Below are 20531 nucleotides of genomic sequence, written 5' to 3' on the forward strand. Positions count from 1 at the left end.
TGAACTCAGAATCTAGATTCTAAATGCCCTCCTTGACATTACCAAAGTCCTACAAATGGGTGGGCAACCCCGTTTCACTTTGCAAAGCTGGTTTTACAACGATTGCTGACCTCACGGATGCCAGTTGGGAGACAACCTTGACAATCTGGTACTAGAATCAGCTGGCCCTTTGGGGCATCTCATTAAAAACCTGTTTCAAAACATGCACGATTCACTCTCTGCCTTCCTGGCTTTATCGTAGCTCATCTTTTCCCCACAGTTACTTTTCTCTAGCTACGCCCTCACTTTTATCCTCCCCACTCCAAAGCTGAGAAAGTTCATCAAGTGTTCGCCCGAGTGCAGATTCAGACAAGACAAGTAGAGCCCTCTTATATTCAAGAGAGCTTGTACTTTTCCCTATGAACATATTATACCTATATAAAATCCAGTTTCTTCAACCAGGGATTCACACTGATTGTAAATGAAGGCTGAATTCTCCAAATGCCCCTGGGCAGAAAGCTGCCTCTTTCCCATTTAAAGCAATGTCCTGAAGCTGGCTGTCACTGTCTCATGAGTGATCGTGGACTAGAGTCCATTTTGCCTGCTGTAGTTGAAGTCGGCTTCATCGAGCTGGGATTCTGTAATGTTTGAGAGTTTCGTGTGTGTCCTCCCAATCTCTTCAAGGGCACAGGCCAGGGAGTCAAGATCACCATCGTGCTGATGACGAGCTTCCCACAGGTTCAAAATGACAGCAGATGGACTACTTTGTGTAGCAAAATAAGATAAATTCCTAGACGGAGAGATTTAAACAAAGAATAACAAAAATGAAAACAGAAATAAAGGAACAAATAAAAATCATTTTAAGGGAATTAAAAATGAATTGCAATGGATATTCTTACAGTAGGAATAGGAGGTTAATGGGAGCTAGTTACAGGTCTCCAAATGACCTTGGGATTGCTCGGATTCGATATCTCTCCACCTCCTCAAACTCAAGGTAGCAGAAATGGTTGTCTTTCCTGTGCCTCCAAATTGGCCTCCTTTGTAACTATAACAAGTATCCCAGTAATTACAAATGTCCTTCTAATCTCTCACACTAGGACATTTACTTTTGACTTTTCCCTTTATGTTGTTGCTTTCTTTTTGACATACCCAGTCTTCCTTTGCCCTTTGAGCCATTAATGCTGGCTTAGGTAAAATACTTTGCTTCTTGCTTTCATTCAATCTATTCTCTCCACTTCCTCTCTTTACTGTTTCTCAAGATCCTACTCTCCTGTAATGCCTGGTTCAATTCTCCTCTACTCTTTGCTCAAAATGCTTTATTTCTTCTCTGAATTCTTTCTATTGTTGTGCTTAAATTTTCATATGAATAAACTGCTTACACGTTTCATGTGAGTTTTGCCCACCAGCATGATTACAGACACTTGAAGGGAAAGGATCATAGCTAATAATCTGGTTCTGCGATAGTCCTTATCTAATACTATGACAGGTGTTTATTCAGCATCCATTGTCTTGAGTAATTGATTGCTATGAGCCTTTTTCAGATGATACGGGATCTTCAGTGAAAACAAACGGTAACCTTTTGGACAATGACTTTGCTATGATGAAGATTAAGACAACACGAAAGATGAAAGGTCACAGTTTCCATAGGCACTTTTACAGCAGGGATAGAAATGTCACCTTTGGTAAAGTTTTGGTAAGTTGGAAAGATTTTTGAGAGTCAACCAAGAATTGCCTATTTTGAGCCTGGCACCAATTTCCTTCACCACATTCAGCATATAATCACAAAGTAGACTCATGTAACTAAGAGCACTTGGAAGAGAAGACAAGCTTTTAAGGGCACATTACCATTTACAAGCCACACACACACACACAGTAATCTTGACTGAATAAGGTGCTAGTTTATTCAAAGGTCTCAAGGGACTGCTTAAAGCTAGTTGGTTGCCAAATAGCATAACTATCAGGGTACTATATATACTTTCTACTACATCCGAATCTGTAATGGAGAGCGGGAGAAGGCCAGCTTAAAAATGTTCTCTCTGGTTTATCTTTTTCCTTATCCCCCCTTTTGCCCCCACTGCTGCCCCTCCCCCTCACTTGGAATCAAATATAGTTATTTATTTCTACACTAATGGAAATGGCAAATCAAACCTTGCTTGGGCAATTGAAGGGATCCTAGTTCTTTCTATTTAAGAACTTTGTTTTGAATACTGTCACTTCTTCTTGGTCCTGGGACAATGTTTGTAGAGAAAACTGCTATTCCTCTAGGTCTGTTCAGTCTATTGATACCCCCTGCCCAACATTCAGGCGGAACACAAACTGAGGAAGTAGCTGAGAAAGAGGCAAACTGAGAGACTAGGTGACAGTGAACTCTGGATGGGCTGTGTGATAATCTCTTTCCATGTCCTTTTTGAGAATAAAGACCATAAACACACATTTGTTTCTGGAATGGGTAAATATTTATGCTATCTAATGTTGTTTCAAAAAGAAAAAAAAAAAAACAGCAAGCAAAACAAGAGCACAGATTTCTCATCATTCTATTGAGGGTTTATATTTTGTATTTTCCCTTGAACAACAGTGGACTAGTGTCCCGTGGGAATAACTAGATTCCTTGTGATCTTATTAACCCCCAAATTAAGCTTTATTCTATACCAGGGGTTGACGAATATTTCTATGAAGACCAGCTAGTAAATATTTTTGCCTTTAGGGGCCATATGTGGTCTCTAAAGCAGCTACCCAACTTGGCTATGGCAGTGTGAAAGCAGCCATAGACAATACATGTGAACGAGCATGGCTATAAAACTTAATTGGGACACATTGAAATTTGAAGGTCCTACAGTTGTCACGTCACACAGTATTTCTCTTCTTTTGATTATTTATTTAGTTATTTATTTACTTATTTATTTTCCTGACCATTTAAAAAACCTAAAACTATTCTAGCTCCTGGGCTATAGAAAAGCAGGTGGTGGGCCAGATTTGGCCTTTAGGCCATAGTGCTGATCCCTGTCCTATGCTGTCTTACAACTCAAGCTCGATTTCCAGAGGTAACTATTTGAGAGAAGATTAGACTGAACTTTATGTTTTGTGCTGCCTTTGAAAATAAGTAGCCAGAGGGTTAAAGTTGTTGAATGCACAATTACACATCCTGCCTCAAGCACTTTGAGAGCTTCATCCTCAGTAAGTGTTCAGGGATCTCTGACATTTCAAGACAGGACAGGAAGACCCAGGCATAAAAATGCAATAATAAAACTCTGGGAGAGGCATACAGAATATGTTTTGGAGGCCAGGATGAATCTTTGTCCCAACAGGATATCAGAAGTTTTCATGAATACGTGGTGGGGTTGGGAGTGGGGGTGGGAAGGTGTTCTAAGTGTAGAGGAAGAAGAGCAGGGCTGTCGAAGGGTTCCTGCCAGCCATTTGGTTCTCAGCACTCCTGCAAACGTCCTGATTTGTAGAATAAGCACCCAGGCCTAAAGCTAAGTGATCAAAAGAGGCAGAAATGTAACTCTCACTTGGCGCAGGTCTCTGAACATATTGTAACAAGTGAAATGTGCTCCCCAAAGCATGGCTCCGATTTATCCTCTATACGAGCACATTCATCATAACACACACAAATCTAAATTCCACTTAATTTTAGTAGCTACATGCAGGAACATTAAAAATGATTCAGTTAGCTTTGTGATAAACAGACCTCCTATTAAATTATCTTTACCTGTCTCCCCCAGAACAATTAGTATATAAAAGACCCTAAAATTCTAATGCAATAGGCTATTCCTCCAAGATAGTTGGATTATTTTAACCGATTGCATGTGTGCAAATGCACTGATTTTTGTTTTGTTTTGAAAACTGGTCTACCAGGCATCTGTTTGGTGGTTTCCATACTGCCCTTTTGAAATTATTCTGATCCCAGTCTATGTGACTCATTTCTCTTCATAATGGTGGTGCATTTGGACACTAGCAGGTAAATGCACACAATTCAGGGAATATTGTTAATACTAGAGAATAGAATTCATGGCAATAGTTGGTATTGAGCAATTTTCTGAGTGTCTTTGATTTTTTGTTTTTTTTTTTTTAATGAAACCAGAACATTTAGCAAAACTAGTAGTCTTGAAATTTAGGTGGATGCCTCAAAGTAAAACTTAATTTTTTTCTTTCTCTTTGAAACATGTTTAAATTCTCTTTGAATGTTTATAATGCTGGTGTTAGATGCTTCATATTGTTATTTTTTTAAGCTCTTAACTTTGGGTGACCTTTTGTCATAGCCTTTTAGGATTCTGATAGACTGAGGTTATTTTGAAAAAATAAGGTTTTGTTTTTTGTAGTGTCATAAAGATGCTGCATATTATGCAGGTCAGATAACTCTTAAATTTTAGGAATTTACTTTAGACACCTTCTAGGTCTTCAGGTCAATTTATTTGTCCTAAGCTCTTTAGACTCGATGACTTTATCTTTTCCTTTGGAACTTCCACTAAAAGAGTAAACCATTAAAAACACACACACACACGCTAAGACAGCTGGGCAAATTTACCCATGTAAGTTTATTGAGTGGTAATGGTTTATTAAATTTAATTTTGTCTTGTTGAGCCTACATGCCTTCATTCACCTGAGTTCTGGGGACAGCTGAGGTGGGGGGGATGGTTGTTTTATTACCAGGATTAATTTCCTCTGAGACTTTCCTATCCCCATCCCTTATCCTCGATTAAAATCCCATGATTGAGGTGGAAGCCAGGACAAGAATTGGAAGCATGAATCTTTACCTTCGCGATTTCACTAGCTAGACACAGGCCAACCTATAATGGTGTATATGGTCCAAAACCAAATTTTTATGCAGAATCACAGTTTTCAAAATACATCTTCAAATTAATGACCATGTTAAATGAATAATGGAAATTAGGTTAAAATTTGAGGATTTCTGGGAATAATGACTGTGCCTGTTTCCATTTTTGGATGCAAAGAGGAGGGAAGAATTAAGGGCCCATGATAAAATTCTGCCCTCCGAGGTGTTTATAGGCTAGTTTTAGGAAAAGGAAAAGTGGCTGGGTGTACCTTTGGTTTGAGTTTAGAGAGACCACCTTTTCTTAAGTACTTGAAAGCCTATTCAAATGTAAATATCTTCAGGAATAGTAACATCTAAACCTTCAATCAGTTAACAGGGAGATAAGAGTAATGGGGGCAGGCACAGGTCTGAGGCTCAATGTCAGCCCTGGGGAAAAACACTGAAGCTCTCTGGAGGGCATTCTGCGCTCACAATGGAGTTGGCCTGGCTCAGTGTTCTTAGGTCCCACTGTGTGTGCCCTATAAGGGACTCCCTTTGATTCTGAATTCCAGATAACAAACTCTCAAGTTTCTCAGAATCCTGCTACCATGGGGGCTGATCCACTTTATTTGCAAGCTGTAAGCTCTTCTGGTCACTAACTGGGAGAATGGATTTCCTACTGAAATATAGTTGGGGACCACATTAGAGCTGCAGCTTAATGTCATTAGCACAGAAGACCCCCTCATACCAGGGGCATGCTGTAAATTAGTTCAGAATTGAGGATTTCACCCAACACCTTCAGGTGTTGGGGTGTACTAATAATCCCTGTAACATGAAGGCAGCAAGTCTGTTTATATTCTACAAACTTGCCATTTACATTTCAGTCAACTGAATTGTTTTAGCCTTTAAAAAAGCATATTTTAAAAATATCTTCTTTCCGAGTAGGCTTGTAGTATAAAAAGTGAAAACTAAGTTAAGCTGCCCATAACAAATCGGGAGCCATCATTTATAGGAACAGAGCATAATCCTACTGTTAGTGCCAGAGGGAATGGAAACAGAGTCCTAATGAAAAAATATTAATATCCCTGCTATCATCCTCATTGTCTCATTTAATGAGAGCCTTGTATGTGACCAAAACCAGCCCTCCATATGGTTCTTTCAATGCGGACAGAAGAGAAAAGCCATTCATATTGAACAGCAGTAATTGGACACAACACAACCATTTGTCCCATCCGTCAGGCTTCCATCCCCAAACTTGAACCTCCCCGGGTACTCAACAAACAGCAAAGCAGCTTTCAGGATAAAGCCAAGTCAGTGCTGCATTTTCCAAAGAAGAAGTAAAAGATGGATGCCATAATTCAACCTCTGCCTATTGTCTCCCATGCCTTCCAGTGCAAGGCAGCTGTCAGGGGGCACCCACAAGGATGGGGTACAGGCAACAGAAAACAAACACAGAGTTCCACTCTGTCTTGCCGTCAGACAGGTACAGGTGCATTCATCGTTTTAGGTCAATTAATGTGGCCATGAAATTCCTCTCAGTTTTTCCTTTTGTCTCTTCTATTATCTGGCTCTTGAAGGGGAATAGCAAGGATGTTTTTTTTTTCCTTGTCAAACATTTAAGGACCTGGAGCTTTCGGGGCCACCCGTGAGTTGCCAAAGGAGAATAAGGTCAGTTATAAACCCTGTTTTCAATTCTCTAGTTTCATTCCTGACAGGATGAAAGTGTCTATGACAATTTGTCATATTTGGAAGTAAATGGCCATGAAAACTACCAAGTCGAATCTCTAGTTTTCTTTGAACTGGGAAATATCAAGGAAAAATAGGTCTCATTTAAACTAATTTTCCCACTCCATAACCTTGAGACCTTTTACGCATCCTGAGGGTGAAGGAGAATGACCACCGTCCGTTCCGAGAGGAAAGACCCCTGTGCTAATGCTGAGTAAGGGAATCGTGAAATAGTTAGACTTCTCCCTTTGCAAAATACTCACTACGTGTTTCAATAAAACCTCGCAAATCACTGAAAAGAAACAGTTAATCCCTTAAAGAATCCTCTAATGAATTAGGTTAAAATCCTTCCTATAATTTAATTTTCTCAGATGATGAACACCTCATATTCAGGCAAACGGACGCTGCCAGTTTTTTCAGTGCTGTCTGAGACCGCTCTTTTCAAGGGGATTATTTAGGCTATAAAAGGGGCCTGGGCGTGTCCATCTTTTCTGAAAACCCTATTAGCATAAAGGAGGAGAACCTGCTATTCCTTTAAGGATCAGCACAAACTCGCCCCTTGCCTAGAAGGAATGCAGTGCCCCGTCACCGGCGCCTGGGGCTGCGGAAGCATGGCTTTGGTTCTCTTGGAGGAACATTAAGAAACTTCTTTTCCATATTGCCTTTAGGATGGACACCTGCCACTTATAAACTGTATACAGCTTTTTCACGGCTACACTTGTCCCAGGGCTATCTGCTTCCGCTTCGTATTAGTGGGCAGTTTCATGAGTCACTGACCTCAGTGGAATGAAGCTTTGCTGTGCTGGGTCCCTCTGGCTTCACTGTTAAGGGCTCTTCACGTTTCACCCCCTGCATAAGCCTCCTGGGCCAGAACCAGAAAGTCTGATTTGGGCTTCCCCCTATTTTGCCTCCAAGGACCCATGTAATGCTATCTGTCTCCCTATGTATTAACTTTCCCTGGAAGAGTCCTAAAGGGGGCTTTTTGGGATATGACGCCCTTACATCCACTTTTATTACTGAAAGCTTAGGATGTGTTTTCTAGCCTCCAGCCGGCAGAAGAAAGAAAGTGGAGTTTGATGTCATCACAGTAAACCCCAAACCACAGGAATGAAAACAGAGTCTCCGTGGTCACTGCGAGACTCCCCCCCGCCCCCCACAGTGGCCTGCCTGGGAAGCAGGCCTCCTGTATGGCTTTTGTTCTCCTCTTCCTCCCTCACCCCAAAAAGGCAGCTGGCACATGGGCTACTCTACTTCTGGTGAATTCTCAACAGTTATTCCAAGATAGACGAGGAAGCTGCCTTGTGACCTTCCTCTGTCCTCTGGTCATTTCACTGTTCCTGTGTATCCAATTAAGAGGGTGGACAGAGGGAATGAAAGGATATGACCTCAGTAGGAGAAGATTCTGTTTCTCATTAGAGGTCCTGGTGGAAAAACTGGTTATCAGCCACGAGGTTTGAGAAATTTCATTTGCTCACAATTGCTACACCATCACCCATGAACATTAACAGCCAACATAAACTATTTTAACCCCTGACATTAGAAATATGTTTTAGCTGACCCTTGAACAATGTGGGGAGTTAGCCCTCCCCCCACCACACGGCCAAAAATCCAGTTGGTTCCCCCAAAACTTAACTACCACTAGTCTACTGTCGACTAGAAGCCTTACTGAGATCATAAACAGACAGTTGACACATACTTTGTATGTCATGTGTATCATATACTGTATTCTTAAAGTAGGCGAGAGAAAAGAAATGTCATTAAGAAAATCATAAGGAAGAGAAGATACATTTATAGCACTGGTCCGTATTTACTGAAAAAAAAATCCACATACAAGCGGACCCATGCAGTTCCAAAGTTCAACTGTGTTGTTCAAGGTTCAACTGTGTACTATTATGAAAAACTGTTAATAGGATGTAATTATGTGCTTCTTTCCACCTTGGCATCCTCTTTTCCATCTCGGCTGCTTTCCCTCCGCTCAGACTCCCATGTCTCATGCACTTTCTCCAGCAGCTGTTCCCATAGCAACATGGTCAAGCTGGCTATGTTTTCACAAGGGTTTCTGGAATATGAAAATCATGAGGCCTTAAAGAAGAATGAGCTAATGGTAGAATTTTGGGGACTGTGTAAGAGCTGGGAGAGAAGACCAGAATCTTCCCTCATGTCAGCCATGTAAACTGTTTTCCTTGGAGACCAATTTTGAAAATCCTTTGATGGTTATTCCTATCAATTCTATTTATGAGGAAGACAGTTTTTGAGGTAAAGCATAGTTAGTGTCCAATGAAAGAGTTCGTGTCATTCATTCAAGGAAAAATTACTGGATTTCCCCTAAGGAGAGAGAACCATCTTGGTGGGTTTAACAATAACTAAAGATACATAGTGTCATCACAATACAAAGCACTAGGGAAGTTTAGAGATGGGAGAATACTTTTGGCTGAAGCAGTTCTTTTCCGACATTAATCTTTTCGGTCCTCAGCCATGTTCCTCACCATCTACTTTCACGCGATCAATTCTTTATTTCTCAGCACTCCCCACCTACCGATCACATGGGGCCAGGAGCACTGAAGTAGAGGGTTATTGCAGCTGAATTTAGAGAACAAATGTGCAATCTCAGCTTTCAAATGCAGCAAGTATGGACTCTGAGTAATAGTCAAAGTTTGCTCACAGAATCTATAATTGCAACTGTTCTCGATGACATTCTTTGCTAGGCTGTGTAGCTTCCTTAGCGTGATCCATATGCCAGGCAAGTTGCAAGGCCACCTGTGTTGCCGCCTCATAACACACACCACTGACATTTCTCACATTCTCATCGATTGCTAAGCCTTTCACTTTATATTCTGAGCCTTTCCCCCCCGCCCCCCCATTCAGATCTAAGTAGAAACTTGTTTGGCAAAAAGGCAGATTATCATCAGTGACATTTGCATTTCCCCAAAAGGAGGGTATGAGAGCATTTTCACTGGCAATAAAATAAAAGTAAACGTTTCCCTCCACTCCCTTTGAAAATTCTTCCTTCATGATTTGCTAGCTTTGGGATACTTCTGGAAATTGAAAGGAGGGGGAGAAGCAGGTGAAAAGTGCTGTCACGAGATCAAGGAAGGTGAATTTTCTAACAAAGCCTGTATGCTTTGTCATCCTCTTTCTCTTGTGATCCCAGAGTGGATGGGATCTCAAGCAATGGGATGACTCTCTCGCCCAGTAATGTCTGCATATTCACAATGTCAGATTTTTGTGTTTTAACATACATTAATGATCAGTTCTATGCTAAATTATCTGTAACCCTAAGCGAGCCCAGCCAGTGATTTGGGATTACGCAATAGGAAGTTGTGACAAATTACATCTGAAAATCCCATTCCTCTTTGTTTCGTAGGGCTTCTTCCCATGTAGGAGAAGACAGATTTTTGGTACAGTAATGAAAACATAAAAGGAACTTGACCATTCCTGCACAATGAGAATGAGCTAACATGGTGCAAGGTGGTTTTCAGTAGTCTTTACTCTGCCTCTGTGAATATGTTGGTGGCCCTTCTGCTGGAACCAGCCAGTCTGCAGAAAAGGGCCCTATCCCCCTCTTTTCCCCGCAAAGCTTGGATGCTGAGCTGACTGAGAAGCCTCATCTCCCAGTGTTCCTCTGACTGAAGCAACAAGATCCTATAGAAATCTTACTAAATGAGGGCAGATTTATTTAAATGAGGGGTCAGCAAACTATGTTCTATAGGGCAAATGCTGGTTGTTGCTTGTTCTTTATAAAGAAAGTTTGTTACACAAATAGGCGTAGCTGTGTTCCATGTATTTTCTCTGGCTGTTTCTCACTGAAGAAGCAGGGCTGAATGGCACCGAGCAATTACAACAGATCCTATATGGCCTAAACTATTTGCTATCTGGTTCTTTAAGAGAAAGAAGTTTGCTGATTCTCAATTTAAACCATTCTCACTTGGTAGATAACTTTTGGAGGGCTAAGTTAGAGAATGAAGAGGGAGGCAGGACATGCCATTCACTGAAGTTGAATATGTTTACCAAAGAAGATTTAAAAATAGTAGATTACATGTATTCATGCCATCCTAATTTGCTATTAGTGAAAATTGCAAAGAGCGACACTGATTGAAAATCAACATTTTCAGGGGGCACCTGGGTGGCTTAGTTGGTTAAGCATCTGTCTTTGGCTCAAGTCATGATCCCAGGGTCCTGGAATCGAGCCCCGAGTTGGGCTCTCTGGTCATGGGGGAGCCTGCTTCTCCCTCTCCCACTCCCCCTGCTTGTGTTCCCTCGCTCGTTGTGTCTCTCTCTGTCAAATAAATAAAATCTTTAAAAAAAAATGAAAATCAACATTTTCTGGGCACTGTGTTAGAAACTTTCCATAAAGTAGGTCATTTGTGTTTCTTATGTCAAGGAAATTTAGGTTTTCCTGGAGAAGGAGTCTTAGGGACAGCCTGAAGCAAATAGGCACCCAAGTGTTCAAATCGGAGGACCCTGGACACTTGGAGGGGTGGTCTGCTCCTGTGTAGCCATTTCCTGTTCATGACAGCCCAGACATAAAAGGTTGTTGACTCTAGTCTCCCAGTCTGAAATGCATTTTCCCTACTGTGCAATGGCCCCAACTGCTGACTTTGGGGGCACTCATTGTTGTTCTCATAAGTAAACTGTAAGCAGAGAATGAAATGGAATGAGGCAAGAGGAACGTGATAGCTTCTGTGGATCCACAGATATTTGGGGGCAATTATTTTCATGTGAATGGTGAATTACAAATCATAAACTCTTATGGTCAGAATGGATTAGGGAGTTAATGCAGTTCAAATTCTATGAATTGCAATTGTAGAAAAAGAGGGCTGGTGAGTGGTGTCTTCAGGTAGATTGGTATGGGTTGGAGAACCAGGGATGCCTTACAGGGGGCCCAATCCACCCCCCACCCTTTTTTCTTTGTCAACCAAATTCTGTTCTCTGGGTTGGTTTTTCATTCTTGTCCCTGTGTTGATCAGAGAGTGAGCTTGACATTGTCAGGGTGCTCATGGTTATAAATGAGACATCTCCTCCCTTTGTCAAACTTGCTGGGAAATATTCAACCTAATTTTTTTTTCCTGTACATATACATTTTTGTATTCTTTCATTTTCAATATATGACTCTCAAGAATGTATCTGTTCTTTCTGGGTTTGCCTCTGCAAATTCCCTTTTCTTTGGCAGCCATGCCTTCTTCCTTGATTTGCCTCTCTGAGCCTGACTGCTTTCTAGTTGGGTCCTTCGTTCTTGGATTCTGGATCCCTTTTGAAACAGGGAGCAGCACTCTATCATTTCCTGGCAGACACCTACCTCCCTTTCAGAGAAGAAAGAGTCAGGTAGGATGTCTGTGGAAATAAAGAACACAAAATGGAAATGACAGAGCAAGCCAAACAGTAAGAAAATAAGGCTTTGCCTCAAAAGAAAAAAAAAAAACAAAAAAAACAGTACCAGAGGAAAAGGGACCTAAAATGGTTCTGGCAAAACTTGTTCTTCTTTCTATTCATTCTGGGGCATGGGGGGAGGTGGGGGTGGGGTAGGGGAGGTGTTGCTTGCCAATGCCCTCTCCCTGCTGGTTATCCTTCGAGCCCAGCCAAAGCTGCCTGCCCACCGGTGCTGCCCGGGATGCCATCACTCTTGCTTCTCATCGAAAGCAATCAATCCCGTTATGAATCTCTCTATTCTACTCTCAACTTAACTACAAAGCTAGCATTAGTAATGGGAGCCTGATGAAGCAGCAGACTCGTTCACGTGTCTAGGTTACCTGCTTGTTTCGTGTCCCCTGCCTTCATATCTGGGAATTCTCATCCTCAAACTTTTAGTACTGAAGCACCCACTTTTGCAGGCTGAGCATGTCCCCATGAAGGGTTAAATCACGCTTAAGGTGGCCAGATGGTAGGGAGGAGCGGTGAGACGCTTACTTCTTTGTTTCTGTTATCACTGGTCAAGACCGTGCTGGGATCTCCCACAACTACCAAGATGACCTAGCCTCTACCCCCATTTGGGTGGCCCAAGTTAGCCAACCTAAAGATGGGACCAGGACCAAAGTAAGACTTTTCTATAATGTCCCCAAAGGCAGAGTGGGTGGAAGGAAATGTCACACATAGTGTCCTGTTCTTGATCTTTGCTCACATACATAGCCAGGCCTCACATGAAATATGGCCGGAGGGATTGATAAAGATATCAGGGCCTGGAAACCACGTGGATACACCCAACCCCCTTCGTTTTTCCCAAAACTCTCAGGAGCGTCCTCTTTCCAGTTGCCCCCAGTTACCTGTTGATGCTGTTTTTCTGTGCTAACATCTGCCAGTCCTTGCCTTTGGCATTGGGGGTATCGAAGGTGGCACAAATCCGCTGTCTGATGGAGTAAGGTATTTTGAAGGCTTTGGGGCCAGTCTGTGCAGGGAAAGTGCTGTCCTCTTGTGCAAAGAATGTGATGGTTTCTCTTTCACTCTACAAATAAAGAAAGCATAGTCAGATCTCAACAGAAGCATTACCGATCAACACTCTATTTTTTTTTAAGAAGATCTATTAACGCACATGCACAACATGCTTGCCTTTTATGATGGACTCTGTAAAATACATTGACACGTTCTCCTATGTCCTAACATAGTAAATAACTTCTCTGGCAGCCTCGTGAATCACGTACTGGAGATTTACGACAGTGTCTTCCACTTGAGGGTGTGGGGGGGTCACAATCATCAGCTTCCTACATCCAGGGAGATGTCAGGTGACAGCAGAATTAAACCTTTCTTTCTTTTTTGGGGGGGGTGGTTCTCAGGGATAGATTTAGAATCAGTAGGAAGAAGACCCCAGATGACAGATTTCAGTTCAGTATAAGGAATGAACCTGTGATAGTCAGAGCTGACCAAAGACAAATGGGCTAATCCAAGTTGCTGGCTGGGCAGGCACCTGTCAGGAAAGCTACAGAGGGGAACTGATTGTATATTGATCATCTTTAAGTTTGTGTTGCCCCGCCCTGATTGTGAAGTGCGTGATTCCGTAGTAAATATTTTGGTCTTGTTTCAGAATGACATTGCTTTGGTCATATACGAGCCCACCAGGAGTCCATGAGGAGGTCTAGAGCCTGGGGTGTGGTGGAAGGCACCTGCCTGCTGCCCACCCTGCTTCTCATTTAGAGCTGTCCAGTGAGGACTGGTGATTTCAGTGCATCCCAGCAATCAGATCATCATTTCCAATGTGAAACCATACAGACATCGGTGAGATTAAAGTGGCTGCTGATAAGTTTATGTGAACCAACAGAATTTTAAAGCTGAAAAGCATCTGATTGAATCACTCCTGTGACTATGATAGGTTACAAGACACAAGGGTTTCTTCATTAAGGTCTCTAATCAGTTGACTATGAATTGATTGAGATTTTCCAGAGTAGGCCTGACCTAATCAGGTGACGTTTAGAAGAAAGAAGAGGCAGCTCTTATCTGGAGGCATCACTCCTGCTGGCCTGGTAGAATGCAAACAGCAGGGCTGTGAACTGTCTATAGAGCTGGACAGGGAGCTAGGACCTGAGGGCATCCCCTAGGAGCTGAGCATGACCCCGGTCCAAGAGCCAGCAAGAAAATGGGGACCTGCAAGGAATTAGATTTGGTCAACAATCCAAATAAGCTTGGAAAAAGGACTCTAAGCTCTAGGTGAAAACGTGTCCCCAGACACCACCTTGATCTCAGCCTTGTGAGATCCTGATCAGAAAACCCAATTATGCCACGCCTGGACTTTTGACCTACAAAAAATGTGAGACAGTAAATGGGTATTATTTTGTCCTATTAAGTTTATGGTAATTGGTTATATAGCAAAAAAGCAAATATAATGATAATAATATAAAGAGAACTTAAAACATCAAATCTGAGATGGGGTTGAGGGAATAGTTAGGACTATTTAAACCCCAAGAACTATCCTTCATGTTAGGAATGTGTCCTCTTGTGTTTTCCTTTAAGCAAACATGTGCCATTTATGAACTCTTCTGGGATCCTGCCTCGAAGCTTTTTCCAACCTTAACACCTTTTCCTACTGTAGGCACCACAGCTGTGAGAGCCCTTCTTGGCAAGTGGCCAGGCTCACATGGCTATAAACCTCAGTGAGGGGCGCCTGGGTGGCTCAGTTGGTTAAGTGACTGCCTTCAGCTCAGGTCATGATCCTGGAGTCCCGGGATCGAGTCCCGCATCGGGCTCCCTGCTCAGCGGGGGGTCTGCTTCTCCCTCTGACCCTCCCCACTCTCATGCTCTCTCTGTCTCATTCTCTCTCTCAAATAAATAAATAAAATCTTTAAAAAAAAAAAAAAAAACCTCAGTGAGTCTTCTGTCTTCAAGAATCTGTTAATTGAGGAAGCTGGTTCATGCAGAGATCTTATTAATGATAATATGTTTTATTGTTCCATAACTATTTGACACAGTTACATTCTGAGGGCTGTATCTTGGAAACCCAGTGCCTTAACGCGTTATTTCCAAAAGGGTTTCTCAGAAGATGTTCCAAGAAAGAGCCGATCCCTGGTCAAATACATTTGAGAAACATTGCATATTATACCTTCTGCTTGGAAATTCAAAGTACATGTTATCATATTAAGTAGATTCTACTTACTGGTTTTAGTTCTATTCCCTGGAATATCATAGAACAACACTCATCAAAATTCTTCCCGTATTTCGTGTTAGCATGGGGCAATAGAAAAGCATGGTTTTCGGAGGCAGAGGGACCTTGCTTTGGGGTATGATTTTATACTTTCTAGCTCAGTGACCTTGGATGCTCCAGGACATCTGTCCAATTTCCTAATCAGTCTTTTGGCTTTTTTTTTTTTTTTTTTTTATAGACACCACAAAGGTTATGAAATGTGGTGAAAATACCCAGGTAGTTTGTAACATGGCTGAAACTAGAAGTCTGATTTCCTAATAACTATACCAAGATTCATTTCTCTATGCCACCCTGCTTCAAGACAAGCAGGTGGTTAAGAAAAATGCTGAGCATTATGAGATTTATGCTTCAGGAATTAAGAGCAGGAAGGGCTTCCTGGAGGAGGCATTTCGGTTGGCCTTGAAGGATGAGTAGCTATTGATTGAATAGAAATTGAGTGGGTAACTAGTGATTTTTGGCAAAATGAACAATTCTTATTCTGATATGTTGGCTGGTTATAAAATGAACCAACTCAGGCTTCTTGCTGTATGAAATAGGTTACGAGCAACAACATTTTTAATCATGGTTTGTGAAATTTCTCCTAGCCTTTAAAAAATGTAAATTGAAAACCGTTTCCTTCAATTTCCTGACTTAAGGCAGGAGGATGTGCTTTAAAAAGATGGTAGAAACTGTAGAGAGGAAAAAAAGGAATTCTATGGAATTCTAAGGAAGATAACATGGGCGCTGTCATTGTAAATCAGTACCAAAGGGTGTTCACATGTGAATAGGTGGCTTGCCAGTGAAACTGAAAACACTGAAAGTATCCATGACAAAGGACTGCAGAGACAGGGCTGGCTTGTGCAATCTCTTACAGCATCTTTGAGTGGACCAAGCTCACCAAGATCTGTCTTTACTGTTGGCAGAAGAGAGACCACCCCGATCCACAGTCTTCAGGACAGAAGTGGTAGGATTTCAAAGTGAATAAAATATTGCAGGAGACTGACTCTTAAGTATTTTTTCTATTTTCGACACTTTAGTAAGTGGGCCCCCATTTCCCTCATAAAGTTTACCACTTTAAATATTTGCCATGCATAAGGATGACACTTTAACATTTATGGTGCATTCTAAAAGACAGCTGGGCCAAGTAATAAGATTCCTGTAGATACATCACATTTTCTGATTGTTTAAAATTAAATATGCAGAGGAACAGCAGATTTTCATGCTCTGCCCATCTGAGATAAGAGGCTGCTACTTGGCTAGCTGGGGAGCTGTAAATCAATGAGGAATTCCAAGTATTCTGTCCATTTCGCAACAGACAAATCATCCCCTAACCTTCCACCACTTTTGGAAGAAAGATAAGAGAATTGCTTGAAGGGAAACTTGTAACATGCAAGTTTCCCATTTAAGTTCTTTCTACCAAAAAAAAAAAAAAAAAGGATTCTCCAATAATATTACATTAACAAGGGATGATACAATAAATTACTTAGGGATTCTTCCCTTCTCTTCAATATTAGTAAAATTATTTTGCTTCACTCCACAATTTTTAGAGCGGTGATAACACTGCTTTTACAGAATATCAATTGGTGCTAATTGTTAGGTAATTCAGTGAGGTTACATTTAAAGAGAACCACCTGCTTCTACAGATGGACACAATAATGGTCACTCTAAAGGACAGAAAAAAATATGTTATCTTGATCACTGAAATAATTTTTAAGTGTGAGAATGACATGAATGTATTTATTTGGAAAGCCATTTAGATGAGAGGCACAAAGGAAAGTGATGGATTGGAGGCTGAACATAAAGAACCAAAGGCCTTTCAATGAGGAGACTCACTGTCTTGATTCAGATATTTAAAATATATATACAATGATATACATATGTATCTCTTTTACCGAATGGTTCCATTGTTAAATTCGTGAAACACACACTAGGAGGATTCATTAAAGTAAGGTAAGAAGTTGGAGCTCTGAGCTTAAGGATACAGGGATTTTTTTTTTTTGGAGTGGGGAGAGGGACAGATACTTAAAAAATTCAGACATCTATTGAAAACTTCAAAAGATTTATTTCCTTATTGTTATTTTTATTATCTTTAATCAATGAAATCCTATTACTAATTACAGGGTCTTACAGCCTAGAGGCCATAAAGTATGATGCACTTACTGATCTATTATTCCCAACTCACTGACTAATACAAGTTCGTGTCTAGAATGTATCTTGTCTCTTCCCCAGGTAATCCCAGTTTCTCAGCATTTTATGTATCTTCACTTTTTCTGGAACTATCACAAAAATCCAACTCATTTTCGGGGGAAGAGGATGTTTGTATTCACTAGATCTATCAGCAGATGTATGCTTCTGCCAGGAATGAGACAGTCCTGGAGTTGGAAAGAATGTGAGTGACCTTAAGACCTCCCTTTCCAGGCAGACTGACATGTGGGAAATCTATTCTATTCTTGAAGACCTGTAGAATGAACACTTATTCCAGGCCATCCCATCCTTCTGCAGTCTTGAGGAAAGAACGTCCCAATTTTCACCTACTTTCATACTCAAAGACCAAATTTTTCACGCTGCAATGTTTGTCACTGGTGCCAGAGCCCCCCAGAAAGAAGGCTTACATTATGTACAAGGCCCACAGTCTGTATTGCTAAATTAGACTTCCCTGACAGGGATCCGGAAGTAGTCTAGTATGAAACCCAGACTTTGACCTCGATGTCAGGTACCTCAGTTGGGAACTCTGGCTCCCCATTATTGGTTTTATCATCTTGGACAAGAAGGTTGACCTCTTTGAGAACGTTACATCATGTCAAATTGTGACAGTATAGTATTTGATCCGCAGAGCTGAATGGTTACCTGTGAGAGCGTATGAAATGGTACCAAAATATAGTGGCTTTCGAAAGTTCTTGATTTTCTGCTGACAAAATAACAGATTTGCCTAAGAAATACAGTTTATTAACAAAGAGATGGCGAAGCACTGGGCCAAACGCCAGCAGTAACACTTCAAGCAATTAATAAAATGATCCTTCCAGGACCAAAAGGGTTAATAGAGCTTCTAAAATGCAGTCGTCTGCAAACCGGATAGTGGTAACCCAACAGTGAATAAATATTATTTGGATGCTGGCCTCTTACTATCTAGAGACACTGTGGTATCTTCTTTTTCAAGGCATTTCAAAGTGATTGTAAGCTTGCGAAGCCTTAGACAAGGAAGTGGAGAGTAAAGGGTAAGATTGTGTTTATTAGCTCATTTTCCTCCTGTGCGCTTCCAAAATTTGTTTAAGCAAGGAGCACAGGTACCAGGCTGTATCAGCTCTATCACAGTCCTTTAACATGGATTTCCTGTAATAGCAGAAGTTGGTCCTCTCCGTCGGAATGCCTTGAAAAATAAAAACTCTTTTAAGCCTGGAATTGTTGCATTGATCTGGGATCAGACATTTAGGGCAGTTTGCATCAGAGGTTATCTTTCTGTCCTGCCTTTTCATGCTTGCTTCTGAACGCCAGAAGGAAAATCTGCTTGGATTTTCCTTTTGTGTTTATTTTAAAACTTTCCTGCAATTTTTTATTTTACTTTGAAATGTATTGTGTTAAATATGCCATGACTGTTCAAGAAAGAGACTCTCAAAATATCCTACCCTATGTTTCTGGATCTACCTTTCCCATCAAAACTACTTTGGCGCACAATGTTAATTGGCGATAATGAATGCAAATCCTGTACAAACATGTCAGTTAAAACAGCTATCAATTTTGAGGCACAATCCTTTGGAAAGCCATCCGCTCTTCAGAAAAACTATTCGGGAATTAGCAATGCTCATTTTGCATAAACAATGAATTGAAATGAGAATGGAGTGAAGTGATAATGCTATAAAGCTACAGGTTTTCAAAGAAAAAAACGCCCGAATTGAGTGGTATGTATATAACATTTGTTAAGCCTTCTGCCAAGCCTGAATGAATAAATGCATATTATTTACGTATTTGCACACAAATATGTATGTGTGCCTGTACACACGCATGCATATATATATATATTCTACTGATGAGCAATAAAATGTGTTTTTCTACACTAGCCAGGGATTACCTTAGAATTGCTCAACAAAAACATCACGTGCTTCCCCTGATTCTACCACTCAGCTACTCTAGCCCTCTACCCTCAAATAACCATTCGGGAAGGAATGCCATCATCTCTCTAAGCCAAGTCCACAGCCATGAAGCCATTCAGTGGTTTAGGGCAAATCAGAGCCATGGCAGAAATCAAGTGTCTTTTTGCAAAAGTGAATTCTCCTCTGACTCCCATTCTAACTCTGCCCTTCAATAGTGATATGACCTTGGACAGTGTCCTTTCCTTCTCTGCACTTGCATTTCCTTACTTTGTAGAATGAGACTTATATCTACTCTGCTGTACATGACTGCATCGATGAATCTAGATTCAGTGGAGATGGGGCTATGCAGAACCCCGAACCTGGGGGTTAGGAGACATTTTAAGACAACGGGGAACCCAGGTCCTGAAGACGACTTCTGGAAAACTGGTCAGGACCAGTAGAAAAACAGCCCCATGGGGACCTTGTGCCTCTTTACGGTATGTGTTTCAAATGTACCATCAGCCACCAATGAATCTCTGGAGATATTCCAAACCTACAATGGACTATTAGATTGCTCGTGGTTTTGTGTATAAAAAGCCCTCTACCAGTTCTTTCCCCAAAGGGCTCTCCATGGGGCCTAAGCTCTGATGGGTTGAGTTTCTCTGCCCAATAGGAAGCTCAGTTCAACCCTCAGCCTGAGAACAAGTTTATTTGCCCTTACCGGTAACGAGGATGAAGCTCTTTTAGACCCTATGTAGCATACTGAAATAGGTACGTTAATCTTAGTGTCCTGTCGAAATGGAGTCAAGTGGTCCTGCAGACCAAGGACTCACCTCCAGGATGGATGTCTGCACTTGGAGGATCTGTTCATGGCCTTTGAGCTGCCGGATGCAGATTTTGCAGGACAGCTGGGTGGTGGTGGGCGTGTAGCGCTCCAGGGAGAAGGCACAGTGCAGGGGCTGCCTGTTACTGCACCACACGCGGGAGAATGGGACCTCCTGCAGGGAAACGGGGGAGAGAAGAGGGGTATGGTGTGCAGAGCCTGGCTGAGACGAGTGGAGACTAGGAGAGACTTAATAGCAATAATTATGATGATGATGACAATGATTGCAGCAGAGATAATTGCCTCAGTGACTTTGGTGGAATTGTTGTAGAAATAATGTTCCAGCATATGCCAAGCAGCACAAAAAGTAATTAATGTTAATTCCAATTGATAACATTTGAATTCCAAAACCACAGTGCAAGAACTCAGATTTCACTTGGTGACACACACAATTAGGATGCTATAAAAAATTAATCCTCATGGTTTTCCCACGAGAAAAAAATATTCTCGAGAAGACTCTTCTAGTCCATCCTTCTCCCTAAGCCTGGGGTAGGATGATATCTTTTCACTTAAATAAAACTT

The 20531-nt window shown here is 41.4% G+C and overlaps 1 protein-coding gene across 2 annotated transcripts in view; it reads right to left on the reverse strand.

Annotated features, from left to right (window-relative positions):
* Positions 1-400: 400 nt before the first annotated feature.
* Positions 401-20531, reverse strand: part of UNC5D (unc-5 netrin receptor D) — a 541726-nt gene continuing 521595 nt past the window's right edge. For both annotated transcript variants that reach the window (XM_054508603.2, XM_045879822.2), the window contains 3 exons: positions 19960-20124; positions 12715-12893; positions 401-769 (listed from right to left, as the gene is read on the reverse strand). In XM_054508603.2, coding sequence (XP_054364578.1) covers positions 565-769; positions 12715-12893; positions 19960-20124 — 549 coding nt within the window. In that variant the 3' untranslated portion in view covers positions 401-564. The remainder of the gene's footprint in view (positions 770-12714; positions 12894-19959; positions 20125-20531) is intronic.

The sequence above is a fragment of the Mirounga angustirostris genome, unplaced genomic scaffold, assembly GCF_029215605.1.
Source record: "Mirounga angustirostris isolate CCGP_5_RB_7025 unplaced genomic scaffold, mMirAng1.0.hap1 SCAF_2, whole genome shotgun sequence".
Classification (NCBI taxonomy): domain Eukaryota; kingdom Metazoa; phylum Chordata; class Mammalia; order Carnivora; family Phocidae; genus Mirounga; species Mirounga angustirostris.